The sequence below is a fragment of the Oncorhynchus kisutch genome, linkage group LG17 (genome assembly GCF_002021735.2).
Source record: "Oncorhynchus kisutch isolate 150728-3 linkage group LG17, Okis_V2, whole genome shotgun sequence".
Taxonomy (NCBI): domain Eukaryota; kingdom Metazoa; phylum Chordata; class Actinopteri; order Salmoniformes; family Salmonidae; genus Oncorhynchus; species Oncorhynchus kisutch.
Window position 1 is genome coordinate 29669402 of NC_034190.2, and position 14039 is coordinate 29683440.

Here is a 14039-nt window from a genome sequence, read left to right on the forward strand (position 1 = left end):
TACAGCCTCAGTGTTCACAGTAAACACATGAAGGAAGTTCAGCAGACCTGTAATTTGCTCAGTGTCCGAAAACAATTAGAGGGAGCAATGACTCCAGGTCTTACTTAGACATATTGAGGCACATGCTCTGGGTTGTGTTCAGTGGGGCACACTGTGGCAAAAAAATTATCAAAACGTTGTGAGACGGAAAACAACTGTTTCTTATTGGACAAGTTCTGATAGTACCTCCCCTGTTTCACTCCCCTTCCGACAGTTCCTTCTGTTTTATGGCTAGTGAACATGATCCTGGTCAGAAGCCGTGTACACTTGCATGCATATCACCTGAGTGGCCCATTCAAGATAAGAGACACAAGCTAGGAACAATAGCTGCAGTGTACCCTCTCCTTTTAGATCTTTCCTTCCTCCCTCCCTTTCTCTCTCTTTCATCCATCCCGACACAGCCCTCTCTTTGTCCACAGCGAGTGTGGCACCTATCAGACAGATAGTCATACATGTTGACAGCACCACATGGTTACAGCTAACTAGTTCTCCATTTAAGCTTCGGCATGAGCCATAGACATGTAGCTGGTAGATAGGATGTGCAGCTCAGCTCTGTTCCATGTAATGGATGAAAAGGTGCTCATAGGAAAGTAGACATTTAACTGCTCACAAAACTTGAAGTTGCCTGTGAAAGCTAATGTCTACAACATCATATTAGCCATGCAAAATCTATGCAATTTGCTCAAGTGGCATAGATGTCAGCTGTGGATAGAAGATTAGGCATGTAAAACAACTATAAATGAGCAACACTCGTAAAATGAAGAATTTGTCTATCATCGTGGGCAGGCTGGGTTTGTCTTTCATGTACGGTATAGCCAAATGAATGACCTAATCACATGATTTCTATGGGGATCCGGAATACTCCCTGTATTTGCTTTAGTCTTAAAGTAGGGTAGTAAAAATGGTTACGTTAGGAAGTACGATTAGAGACATTCTGAGTCTGAGAGCATTCTCTGAAACGTGCTCTGAAGAAATAGAGGTAGACTAAGCAATATGACAATTTGCAGCCGTGTCGCTTTCTGCTTCACAAAAACTATTGGCTCTTCCCAATTATTGCAGGCATGCCCACATTGAGGCATGCCCACATTGGGACGAGCCAATAGTGGAAAACATAGGGCAGATTAAAATGTTGTTGTTGTTGCTTTCTGTTTGCAGGATACCGCACTGTGTATGATAACTTCTTATTTCTGAGTCTACCTTTAACTTCAGTCTAGGACTGCTGGGAATTTAGGAAAAAAGAAAATTGTGTTTTATCACCTGTAGCCTGGCATAGGCCTTCTGCCCATTTCGTATCTCCACAGACTCCGCCTCTGATGGAAGCTGGACAAATGACGGCAGGACCTGTGCTGAGTCGGCCAATCGGCAGTTAACATAGAGTTCCATGTGGAGGTGGTTTCGTCGGAGCCCACCCACGTGGAGGATGAGTGACTGGGTGCGTCCGTCGGAGAGGCCGGGGTTCTGGAGGTTCACTGTGTGGAGTTTACCATCCTCACGTACATAGCGCACCAGAACTGAGAAATATAAAGGATAAAAAAATCTGGTAATCTCTTGTCAACAGATCCACGGAATTATACCTGGTACCATAGAATTTGTCTGGAAGTAATGGAATGTGAGGGATAAAGAGCAGCAGTAGTTCCTGTGTTCGGATTTTTCGTTATTTGGACAAATCACGATTTCGCAGGTGTTAGCATCTTTCGAATTTTGGAAGTGGAGGGGACATTTGGCAAATAGACTTTCCCCTAATATCTATTGGACAGTAGTTGCTAGTTTTGGGTTTTCATGTTCCATAGCCACAAAGTCAAAATTGGCTGTACTGTAAAAATTTATGAAAACAAAAAAAGAGATTTTTGCTCAAGATTAACACGGTTGAAATTAGCAGAAGGGAGGGGTTTGGCAGAGAGTTTCTGTTTGAAAGGGGGAGGAGACTTCGCTTTCTACAAAGGCAATCACAATTGTTAACTATTGTTAATGGAATCCCCCCCATTTTTGTTACAAACTTTCGAGAGATAATTTGACTTCTAGGTAACTGAGATGAACTTGCCCGTAAATTGCAAAGAAATAGGGTGGAGCTCCATGTTCCGGTTCCACTCCTCGTTCTAAGATATCTTAATCCCTTCCCTTAACATGTATGGACCCAGAATTTAGAGATCGGGCAACCCCGAGCATCATTGAAGCTAGCCTACATAGAACAGTTTGTAGAACGAGAGCACCATATGAAAAAACAACAACATGCATATTGGTCATTGTTTTCCAAGTGTCAATGGGGTATGGCTAGGGGTCGATTGGGGAATCCCACTATTGGGATTGGGTGACGGTGTCTTAGGTATAGGCCTTGAAGAAAATCAATTTAGGCTACACCAAAATATCTATCTACCACACTTCCCTCCCAATCCCCTCTACTGACAATGCCCTACCTTTGTTGACCTTGCCCATGAGGGCCACCTCCAGGTACTTCCTGTTGTCGTCTTTGTTGTAGACGCCCAGCAGCACTCCTCCCAGTTTGGGCGGCAGTCGCAGAGTGGACACCAGGTACAAATCCGACACGAAGCCCAGAGCCCCCGACATCTTCCCCACCGCGGACGCACTCTGCTTGGCGTCGTGCAGCTCCAGCATGTCAATCACTGAAAGATGGTGGTCCAGTTTGAATACTTTGGAAATGTATCCGTCGACCCCTTTTCTGCAGTCAAATTACCATGGCCTCATAGGTGGAAAAGCCACAGAAAATCCAGTGTTTCTATATCAAAGGTTTTTGTTAAATTTTAGTCTTCTGTGATGTATGTAAAGTATAATATTGGGATGCAAACTCAAAATTGAATACTCAGCTCTATATCTGACATGTTACAGGTGTCTTCTTTTTCGAAAGCCTGTAACCATGTTTGTGAGGTGTATACTTTTGTTTCAAAGTAGATTTGTTTCAGACTACTAAGAAACACTGTGTGACCCTGATTTAGCCCACTTAAGTGGGCACATGTGTAGGGTGTGAAAAAAAGGAGGGATGGATAGTGATGTAAAGGGTAGAACAATAGGGATATTGCAATAGAGAGAAAATAGGCATACACAAGAGAAAGAAGGCGAAAACAGGCGACGCAACAAAAAAAAATTGATATGGGAGAGAGTCAGAGAGATGCAGAGAGAGAAGAAGAGAAAGGATTCATTTTTTGACCGTGGGGGATTCATCCTTTTGAGTTTAATGCCACTTTGGAAGGTTTATTGTCTTCATCGTTCTGGTCTATTGCCCCTGCCACAAAATTAACACATCTCACAGAAAATACCAGCCTTTGCAGTCACTGTCGGTAGCAGAATTTATGTCTGTCGGTGAACCGGGTGCTGCTGGAATCTTTTCTTTACGAGATGTTTCTCCATTTAGGGTGACATTTATTGGTCTTATAAACATATGTTAATGGCCAGGGTTTAGCAATCACGCCTGATGTGGGGCTGCAATATACAGTACGTTCCTTTGCTCCTTCTAGGTGTCTGAACGCAGTGGAAACACTTTGAGAGGTTAGAAATACTGTAGGGAGAAACCAACTGGAGTGCAGATGACAGGGAAAGTCTTAAAATGCTTGTAGCTTCATGAGTTGCAAATGTGTGCAGCAAACAAAAACTGAAATGTATAAGTTCTCACTTGTAAAGTAACAAGTGCTGTATGTACAAGGCCTAGATAAATGAGAAACTTTCCCCTATGAGTGTTTTGCCTGTTCTCTCGTCCAGGTGTGTGTGTGTGTGTGTGTGTGTGTGTGTGTGTGTGTGTGTGTGTGTGTGTGTGTGTGTGTGTGTGTGTGTGTGTGTGTGTGTGTGTGTGTGTGTGTGTGTGTGTGTGTGTGAGTGAGATGAAAGAGATGGCAGAATAATCCGACAGACATACCAGCCTCTTTCTAATCGTTGTCTTGCCTCCCTAGTGGCTGCAAATTCAGCACTCTGCATGACACTAAAGCCATAGACATCAGGGGTGCCTCTAACCACCAATTCTCCCCTTGTGGGTGCCGTTCTCTGCATACCTTCCCTGCTTATAGTACAGGTCAACACTGTAAGACTTTTACGTAATTTCAACAGTAAAACACTAGAATACACAGTAAAATACCTTAAATGTGTTTTACAGAATTAATGCTGTAGTTTGCACTGCATTATGGGTAAAATGCTGAAAAATACTGCTATTAACTGTAATTGTAAGCCTCCTGTTGAAATTACTCTAACTTAATGTTTTTCTTTACAGTAGTACCCGAACACTACTGTAGTTGGCAGCGCCAAACGGTCTGTGGTGTGTGTGTGTGAGAGCGAGAAAGAGAGCTGTATCTCATACTTCTCAGTGCAGGTCTGCCAGTATTGACTAGCAGAAGTTAGCAGGTTCCGACAATTAATGCAGCGGATTACGATAATTAGGCTAAAGTTAGGGAACGCAAAAAATGCTAACAATGTCCCCATCATGACTCGAACCTATCTACAACCAGGCCTGCCCTGAGAACAGAATTGATTTCCACTAATGCGATGCTCCGCGCCAAATGGTTAAAGTCAGAGGTTTACATACACTTAGGTTGGAGTCATTAAAACTTGTTTTTTAACCACTCCACAAATTTCTTGTTAACAAACTATAGTTTTGGCAAGTCGGTTCGGACATCTACTTTCTGCATGACACAAGTCATTTTGTCTAAATATGGATCCCAATCAGAGACAACGATAAGCACCTGCCTCTGATTGAGAATCACTCCAGACAGCCATAGACTTTGCTAGAAAACCCCACTAGCTACAATCCCAAATATATACACACCAAAACCCCAAGACAAAACACACCACAATACAAAAACTCCATGCCACACCCTGGCCTGACCCAATACATGAAGAAAAAACACAAAATACTTAGACCAGGGCGTGACAATAATTCACTGTATCACAATTCCAGTGGGCTTACTAAGTTGACTGTGCCTTTAAACAGCGTGGAAAATTCCAGAAAATGATGACATGGCTTTAGAAGCTTCTGATAGGCTATTTGATATCTTTTGAGTCAATCGGAGGTGTACCTGTGGATGTATTTCAAGGCCTACCTTCAAACTCAGCGCCTCTTTGCTTGACATCATGGGGAAATCTTAAAAATCAGCCTTGGTAGCAATTTCCAAATGCCTGAAGGTGCCACATTCATCTGTACAAACAATAGTACGCAAGTTTAAACACCACGGGACCACGCAGCCGTCATACCGCTCAGGAAGGAGACGCGTTCTGTCTCCTAGAGATGAACGTACTTTGGTGCGAAAAGTACAAATCAATCCCAGAACAACAGCAAAGGACCTTGTGAAGATGCTGGAGGAAACAGGTACAAAAGTATTTATATCCACAGTAAAATGAGTCCTATATCGACAGCAAGGAAGAAGCCACTGCTCCAAAACCGCCATAAAAAAAAGCCAGACTACGGTTTGCGACTGCACATGGGGACAAAGATCGTATTTTTTGGAGAAATGTCCTCTGGTCTGATTAAATAAAAATATAACTGTTTGGCCATAATGACAATCGTTATGTTTGGAGGAAATAGGGGGAGGCTTGCAAGCCGAAGAACACCCTGCCAACTGTGAAGCACAGGGGTGGGATCATCATGTTATGGGGGTGCTTTGCTGCAGGAGGGACTGGTGCACTTCACAAAATAGATGGCATCATGAGGGAGGAAAATGATGTGGATATTTTGAAGCAACATCTCAAGACATCAGTCAGGAAGTTAAAGCTTGGTCGCAAATGGGTCTTTCAGATGGACAATGACCCCAAGCATACTTCCAAAGTTGTGGCAAAAGTCCTGACCTCAAACCTATCGAAAATGTGTGGGCAGAACTGAAAAAACTTGTGCAAGCAAGGAGGCCGACAAACCTGACTCAGTTACACCAGTTCTGTCAGGAGGAATGGGCCAAAATTCACCAACTTATTGCGGGAAACTTGTGGAAGGCTACCCGAGATGTTCGACCCAAGATAAACAATTTAAAGGCAATACTACCAAATACTAATTGGGTGTATGTAAACTTCTGACCTACTGGGAATGTGATGAAAGAAATAAAAGCTGAAATAAATAATTGTCTCTACTATTATTCTGACATTTCATGTTCTTAAAATAAAGTGGTGAGCCTAACTGATCTAAGACAGGGAATTTTTGCTAGGATTAAATGTCAGAAATTGTGAAAAACTGTGTTTAAATGTATTTGGCTAAGGTGTATGTAAACTTCCAACTTCAACTGTATGTACTAATACTTCTATATACCTACTGCAGGTTTCCTTAACTAATCTACTAACTAGCTAGCTAACGTTAGCTTGTTTGGATTGTGTTCGCTAACAGTATAGCCAAGATGACATGTCGTTCTGTTGCGTTGATCTTCCTTGCTGGTAAAATAATCTGTGATATTGTAGCTATAGAGCAAATAATTTTAGTATTAACAACGTGCAGAAATCCATATGTGTGTTTCTTTGGATAGGCTACTTAACCGGTGGGTGCATGACATGGGTGACAGGGTGCTAACGCTATGGTATTAGTGCAAAGTGGTCGTAGGCTTCACCAGACAAAAATACAGTTCGTCTAGGGAGGGAGCGAGAGTTTAGCTATGTCGAAATACACATTTAGTTTGTCAGCAGGCACAGATTGACATTTTGCCTTGGGATGTATACTTTTTGGGTGATTCTGTAGTTGCAATGAGAGGAATGGAACTCTCAGATGAAAGGGGAATGGTGCTTGCTAACGTTAGCTATAGCTAGGAGATGGCGAACTCCATTGGACACCTTTCTCTAAATATCTCTGGTTAAAGTTAGCTCTATTCAGTCTCGGGGTGCGTGTGATTTAGCAAAAGTGTAGTGGAATATTCCGCCTATGCTTTTGTTATCCTTATTAGTCCATTAAATTAATAAATTCAGCAACAACAGGCACAGACTGATATTTTACCCTGCAGGATATTAAAGTTATCTTTTATTTTCTTCAGATTGTGTGGTTAGCTTGCTAGCATTATTCAGGGCGATGGTCGTAGCATTTTTTCCACGTGAGTTGAGTTATCCTCGTGCTTCGCTAATCTTTCAGAAGTGATCCTTATCAACCATTAATTAGGCAACGTTAAATGAATGATATCGGAAACATCAGGCACAGACTGATATTTGATTTAGCCTTGTAGTCTATAATTATTTTGTTTAGATTGTGTGGTTGGCATAAATTGCATATTAATATATAGCTTGATAGCTCTTTTGGTGTGTGCATGCAATTTGGTGGCTGCGGGGTAGTGTAATTTTTATATTGCAGGCTGACTGGTAGCTGGAAGTAGGTTTATTGGGAATGTTCAGGTATAAATCCTGCAATTTCTGTTTCCTAAATATTAAAGCATTCATTAAACATGCAAAAAAACATAGAAATGTCGTGAACGACAGTTTTGCTCGTGGGGTAGAGTGCCCTTCCATCACTACTTGTTACACTACCCCGACCTCATCCTGCAATTTGGGCGACTCATTCTTTTGTGGGCCCCCGAGGTTTGAGAGCAAGCTCTCCTACTTCAAGGAGTGTGCCAGAAAACTTGTCTGAGAGCCACCAGTTACTCCAAGCAGCAGCCAATTGTCATGGAAGAAAATGATGACGGACACACATTTGGAAAGATCTCACTGATTCTGGTCACAGAATCACAGGTCCTTTTAATTGTTGGGGTGAATCAGTCTGTGTCACCGGTCGATCTCGGGGTTCATTTTATACCAGATTCTCGGATGAATTATGTGTGTGTTATTAAAGATAGATTGAGGCATTATTACCCACTACCAGTTTATGAAGTGTCAAGTTTCTATGTTGTTTCCCTGCATCACTCAGTGTGTTCTCCTTAAACCAGTGTAGGCATGGAGGGTCTTCAAGATGCAATTCAACACCAATTGCCCGAGTTGGAGACCGAGATGGTGAGATCTTTGTTGGAGCATCTGAGGGCAAATGTCAGCGTGGAGAATATTAACGACCTTGAATATGTTCAGCCGGAGGACATAAAATACCATTTGACACCAATATAGTGCTGGGAATAGCTTCAGTCCTTCAACCAAAGATGTGAGATCTTGATTGATAAATGTAACATATGTATGTAATTGTTATGAAAAAAGGTGCTATCTAGAACCTAAAATGGTTATTTGGCTGTCCCCATAGGATAACCCTTTGAAGATCCCTTTTTGATTCCAGGTACATGTATAACCCTTTTGGTTCCAGGTAGAACTCTTCTGGGTTCCATGTAGAACCCTTTCCACAGATGGTTCTACATGGAACCCAAAAGGGTTCTACCTGGAACCAAACAGGGTTCTCCTATGGGGACAGCCAAAGAACCCTTTCGGAACCCTTTTTCTCAGAGTGTAAACACAGACACATACAGTTAAAAAGGTTCTGTAAATAATTTGTTTGTTTGCCAGCAAAATAAATGGTTTATGCTATGATGGAGCGAGGCATATGCAATAAAAGGGACGGAAATGACAAAAATACATAAAAGTACACAAATATACAAATGTTTCTGTAAATTGTTTGTTTGTCCTCTTGTGCTGGTATGGAGTGCAGCTTTTCTTTGTATTTTTTTTGGAAGAAAATTAAGAATGGATAGGATCTGTAACAATGGATATGACACTTGTCCTCCTCCAAGCCTCAGTGACCTCCAGGAACACTGACCTTTCCTTTTCACCAAGTTATTGCTCTGCGGCCACTTCACTACCCTCACTGGCATCGTGATTGACAGTTGCCTGACTCAAACTCTCCTGAACAAGGGTAAGAGAATGGTCAACTTTTTCAAAAGCCAAAAGACCAGGTTGAGAAGAGAGATCCAGTGCCTGCTGAATGAAATCGACGATTACATCAAAGGCAGTGGCGATCTAACAGCCACTGCTCCCATTCTTTTGACCCACTTCAGAGAGAAGGACAAATCTCTGCTTCTCTTGGCAGATGTAAGGAATAGTGTTTTTAGACTTATAACGTTTATATGATTAATGGTGTTTATACTGTACTATTACGCATGATTTTAATATTTTTATGTATGCTTAGTGATTTTAGGTCACGGCAACTCTGGTTGATGTTGAGACGCAAATTCCTTGGTCAGACACACCAAGGCTGATCATGCTTGGTAATACATTTATTTGATTTAAGGTGGAACAGAAATATATAGTATTGTGGTAGCTATCTAGAGATGTCTAGTAAGTATACACTAACACCCTTACTTTTGTGTATTTCAGGAAACACTCTATTGGGTTCCTCAAAATGGATGGTGTCTATCGAGGGGAGAGTGGTCTGTGTTATGGACAGTGAGTCTAACTTTGCTGCTGCCCTCTCTGTGCTCTTCAGCACTTCACCAGGAGTCGACCTCTGCAGCCTTGGAGCTGATACAGAGGTAAGCATTGAACATTCATTGATCCAACACCTACATTTAGCATTTGTTAGTTCCATTTCAATTATATTTCTTATTGTTATTTTTTCAATGCCTCAACTGATTAAATATGTTTTATGTTGGGTTGTGCATGTTCCTGGTTCGAATAAACCCTGAAGGAAACAAATGCACAGCGAAAGCAGAAGTGAGCCGCAAGACCGGAAAGGTCGTTCAGAGGAAGCCAATGCCAATTGACCTACATGTTACACGCTTTCTCACAGACCTGAAGGAGTTTGAGTGGAAAAACTCCAACATGTAAGTACACAAACAGACACACCTGATGACCATACACTTTATTTGTCAGTTGTCATCTGCCTTTTTACCCAGCGAGTAATAGTAGTAGTAGTAGTAGTCATAGCATTAGTTATAGTAATAGTAGTAGTAGTAGTAGTAGTAGTAGTAGTAGTAGTAGTAGTAGTAGCATTAGTTATAGTAATATTAGTAGTAGTAGTAGTAGTAGTAGTAGTAGTAGTAGTAGTAGTAGTAGTAGCATTAGTTATAGTAATAGTAGTAGTAGTAGTAGTAGCATTAGTTATAGTAATAGTAGTAGTAGTAGTAGTAGAAGTAGTAGTAGTAGTAGCATTAGTTATAGTAATAGTAGTAGTAGTAGTAGTAGTAGTAGTAGCATTAGTTATAGTAATAGTAGTAGTAGTAGTCATAGCATTAGTTATAGTAATAGTAGTAGTAGTAACATTAGTTATAGTAGTAGTAGTCATAGCATTAGTTATAGTAATAGTAGTAGTAGTAGTAGTAGTAGTAGTAGTAGTAGTAGTAGTAGTAGTCATAGCATTAGTTATTGTAATAGTAGTAGTAGTAGTAGTAGTAGTCATAGCATTAGTTATAGTAATAGTAGTAGTAGTAGTAGTAGTAGTAGTCATAGCATTAGTTATAGTAATAGTAGTAGTAGTAGTAGTCATAGCATTAGTTATAGTAATAGTAGTAGTAGTAGTAGTAGTCATAGCATTAGTTATAGTAATAGTAGTAGTAGTAGTAGTCATAGCATTAGTTATAGTAATAGTAGTAGTAGTCATAGCATTAGTTATAGTAGTAGTAGTAGTAGTAGTCATAGCATTAGTTATAGTAATAGTAGTAGTAGTAGTAGTAGTAGTCATAGCATTAGTTATAGTAGTAGTAGTAGTAGTCATAGCATTAGTTATAGTAATAGTAGTAGTAGTAGTCATAGCATTAGTTATAGTAATAGTAGTAGTAGTAGTAGTAGTAGTAGTAGTAGTCATAGCATTAGTTATAGTAGTAGTAGTAGTAGTAGTCATAGCATTAGTTATAGTAATAGTAGTAGTAGTAGTAGTAGTCATAGCATTAGTTATAGTAATAGTAGTAGTAGTAGTAGTCATAGCAATAGTTATAGTAATAGTAGTAGTAGTAGTAGTAGTAGTAGTAGTAGTAGTAGTAGTAGTAGTCATAGCATTAGTTATAGTAATAGTAGTAGTAGTAGTAGTCATAGCATTAGTTATAGTAATAGTAGTAGTAGTAGTCATAGCATTAGTTATAGTAATAGTAGTAGTAGTAGTAGTAGTCATAGCATTAGTTATAGTAATAGTAATAGTAGTAGTAGTCATAGCATTAGTTATAGTAATAGTAGTAGTAGTAGTAGTCATAGCATTAGTTATAGTAATAGTAGTAGTAGTAGTAGTAGTAGTCATAGCATTAGTTATAGTAATAGTAGTAGTAGTAGTAGTCATAGCATTAGTTATAGTAATAGTAGTAGTAGTAGTAGTAGTAGTAGTCATAGCATTAGTTATCAAATAAAATAAAATAAAATAAAAAAATTATTTGTCACATACACATGGTTAGCAGATGTTAATGCGAGTGTAGCGAAATGCTTGTGCTTCTAGTTCCGACAATGCAGTAATAACCAACAAGTAATCTAGCTAACAATTCCAAAACTACTACCTTATAGACACAAGTGTAAGGGGATAAAGAATATGTACATAAAGATATATGAGTGAGTGATGGTACAGAGCGGCATAGGCAAGATACAGTAGATGGTATTGAGTGCAGTATATACATATGAGATGAGTATGTAAACAAAGTGGCATAGTTAAAGTGGCTAGTGATACATGTATTACATAAAGATGCAGTAGATGATATAGAGTACAGTATATACATATACATATGAGATGAATAATGTAGGGTATGTAAACATTATATTAGGTAGCATTGTTTAATGTGGCTAGTGATATACTAGTAGTAGTAGTAGTAGTAGTAGTCATAGCATTAGTTATAGTAGTAGTAGTAGTAGTAGTCATAGCATTAGTTATAGTAATAGTAGTAGTAGTAGTAGTAGTAGTCATAACATTAGTTATAGTAATAGTAGTAGTAGTAGTAGTAGTCATAGCATTAGTTATAGTAGTAGTAGTAGTAGTCATAGCATTAGTTATAGTAATAGTAGTAGTAGTAGTAGTAGTAGTCATAACATTAGTTATAGTAATAGTAGTAGTAGTAGTAGTCATAACATTAGTTATAGTAATAGTAGTAGTAGTAGTAGTAGTCATAGCATTAGTTATAGTAGTAGTAGTAGTAGTAGTCATAGCATTAGTTATAGTAATAGTAGTAGTAGTAGTAGTAGTAGTCATAACATTAGTTATAGTAATAGTAGTAGTAGTAGTAGTAGTAGTCATAACATTAGTTATAGTAGTAGTAGTAGTAGTCATAGCATTAGTTATAGTAATAGTAGTAGTAGTAGTCATAGCATTAGTTATAGTAATAGTAGTAGTAGTAGTAGTAGTCATAGCATTAGTTATAGTAATAGTAGTAGTAGTAGTAGTAGTAGTAGTAGTAGTAGTAGTAGTCATATCATTAGTTATAGTAATAGTAGTAGTAGTAGTAGTAGTAGTCATAGCAATAGTTATAGTAATAGTAGTAGTAGTAGTCATAGCATTAGTTATAGTAATAGTAGTAGTAGTAGTAGTAGTAGTAGTCATAGCATTAGTTATAGTAATAGTAGTAGTAGTAGTAGTAGTCATAGCATTAGTTATAGTAATAGTAGTAGTAGTAGTCATAGCATTAGTTATAGTAATAGTAGTAGTAGTAGTAGTAGTAGTCATAGCATTAGTTATAGTAATAGTAATAGTAATAGTAGTAGTAGTCATAGCATTAGTTATAGTAATAGTAGTAGTAGTAGTAGTAGTAGTCATAGCATTAGCTATAGTAATAGTAGTAGTAGTAGTAGTAGTAGTAGTAGTAGTCATAGCATTAGTTATCAAATCAAATCAAATCAAATTTTTATTTGTCACATACACATGGTTAGCAGATGTTAATGCGAGTGTAGCGAAATGCTTGTGCTTCTAGTTCCGACAATGCAGTAATAACCAACAAGTAATCTAGCTAACAATTCCAAAACTACTACCTTATAGACACAAGTGTACGGGGATAAAGAATATGTACATAAAAATATATGAGTGAGTGATGGTACAGAGCAGCATAGGCAAGATACAGTAGATGGTATTGAGTGCAGTATATACATATGAGATGAGTATGTAAACAAAGTGGCATAGTTAAAGTGGCTAGTGATACATGTATTACATAAAGATGCAGTAGATGATATAGAGTACAGTATATACATATACATATGAGATGAATAATGTAGGGTATGTAAACATTATATTAGGTAGCATTGTTTAAAGTGGCTAGTGATATACTAGTAGTAGTAGTAGTAGTAGTAGTCATAGTCATAATCATAGTAATAGTTGTAGTAGTACAACTATTAATAGTAGTAGTAGTCATAGCATTAGTTATAGTAATAGTAGTAGTAATAGTAGTAGTAGTAGTAGTAGTACTAGCATTAGTTATAGTAATAGTAGTAGTAGTAGTAGTAGTCATAGCATTAGTTATAGTAATAGTAGTAGTAGTAGTAGTAGTAGCAATAGTCATAGCATTAGTTATAGTAATAGTAGTAGTAGTAGTAGTAGTAGTAGTAGTAGTAGTAGTAGTAGTCATAGTCATAGTCATAATCATAGTAATAGTTGTAGTAGTAGTAGTAGTCATAGTCATAGTCATAATCATAGTAATAGTAGTAGTAGTAGTAGTAGTCATAGCATTAGTTATAGTAATAGTAGTAGTAGTAGTAGTAGTAATAGTCATAGCATTAGTTATAGTAATAGTAGTAGTAGTAGTAGTAGTAGTAGTAGTAGTAGTAGTAGTAGTCATAGTCATAATCATAGTAATAGTTGTAGTAGTAGTAGTAGTAGTAGTAGTCATAGTCATAATCATAGTAATAGTTGTAGTAGTAGTAGTCATAGTCATAATCATAGTAATAGTAGTAGTAGTAGTAGTAGTCATAGTCATAATCATAGTAATAGTTGTAGTAGTAGTAGTAGTCATAGTCATAATCCTAGTAATAGTTGTAGTAGTAGTAGTAGTAGTAGTAGTAGTAGTAGTCATAGTCATAATCATAGTAATAGTTGTAGTAGTAGTAGTAGTAGTAGTAGTAGTAGTAGTCATAGTCATAATCATAGTAATAGTTGTAGTAGTAGTAGTAGTAGTAGTAGTCATAGTCATAATCATAGTAATAGTTGTAGTAGTAGTAGTAGTCATAGTAATAGCAATTTCTTTCTTTCTATTCTTTCTATTTCCATGTTTGTCCTAGTTGACGTATCAGAG

The 14039-nt window shown here is 38.2% G+C and overlaps 1 protein-coding gene across 1 annotated transcript in view; it reads right to left on the bottom strand.

Annotated features, from left to right (window-relative positions):
- Window positions 1-14039, bottom strand: part of LOC109908443 (thrombospondin-3b) — a 31421-nt gene that overhangs the window by 13388 nt on the left and 3994 nt on the right. Inside the window, exons 2-3 of the mRNA XM_020507079.2 lie at window positions 2454-2660; window positions 1297-1550 (exon numbers count right to left, since the gene is read on the bottom strand). Of these exons, the coding sequence (XP_020362668.1) occupies window positions 1297-1550; window positions 2454-2660 (461 nt within the window). The remainder of the gene's footprint in view (window positions 1-1296; window positions 1551-2453; window positions 2661-14039) is intronic.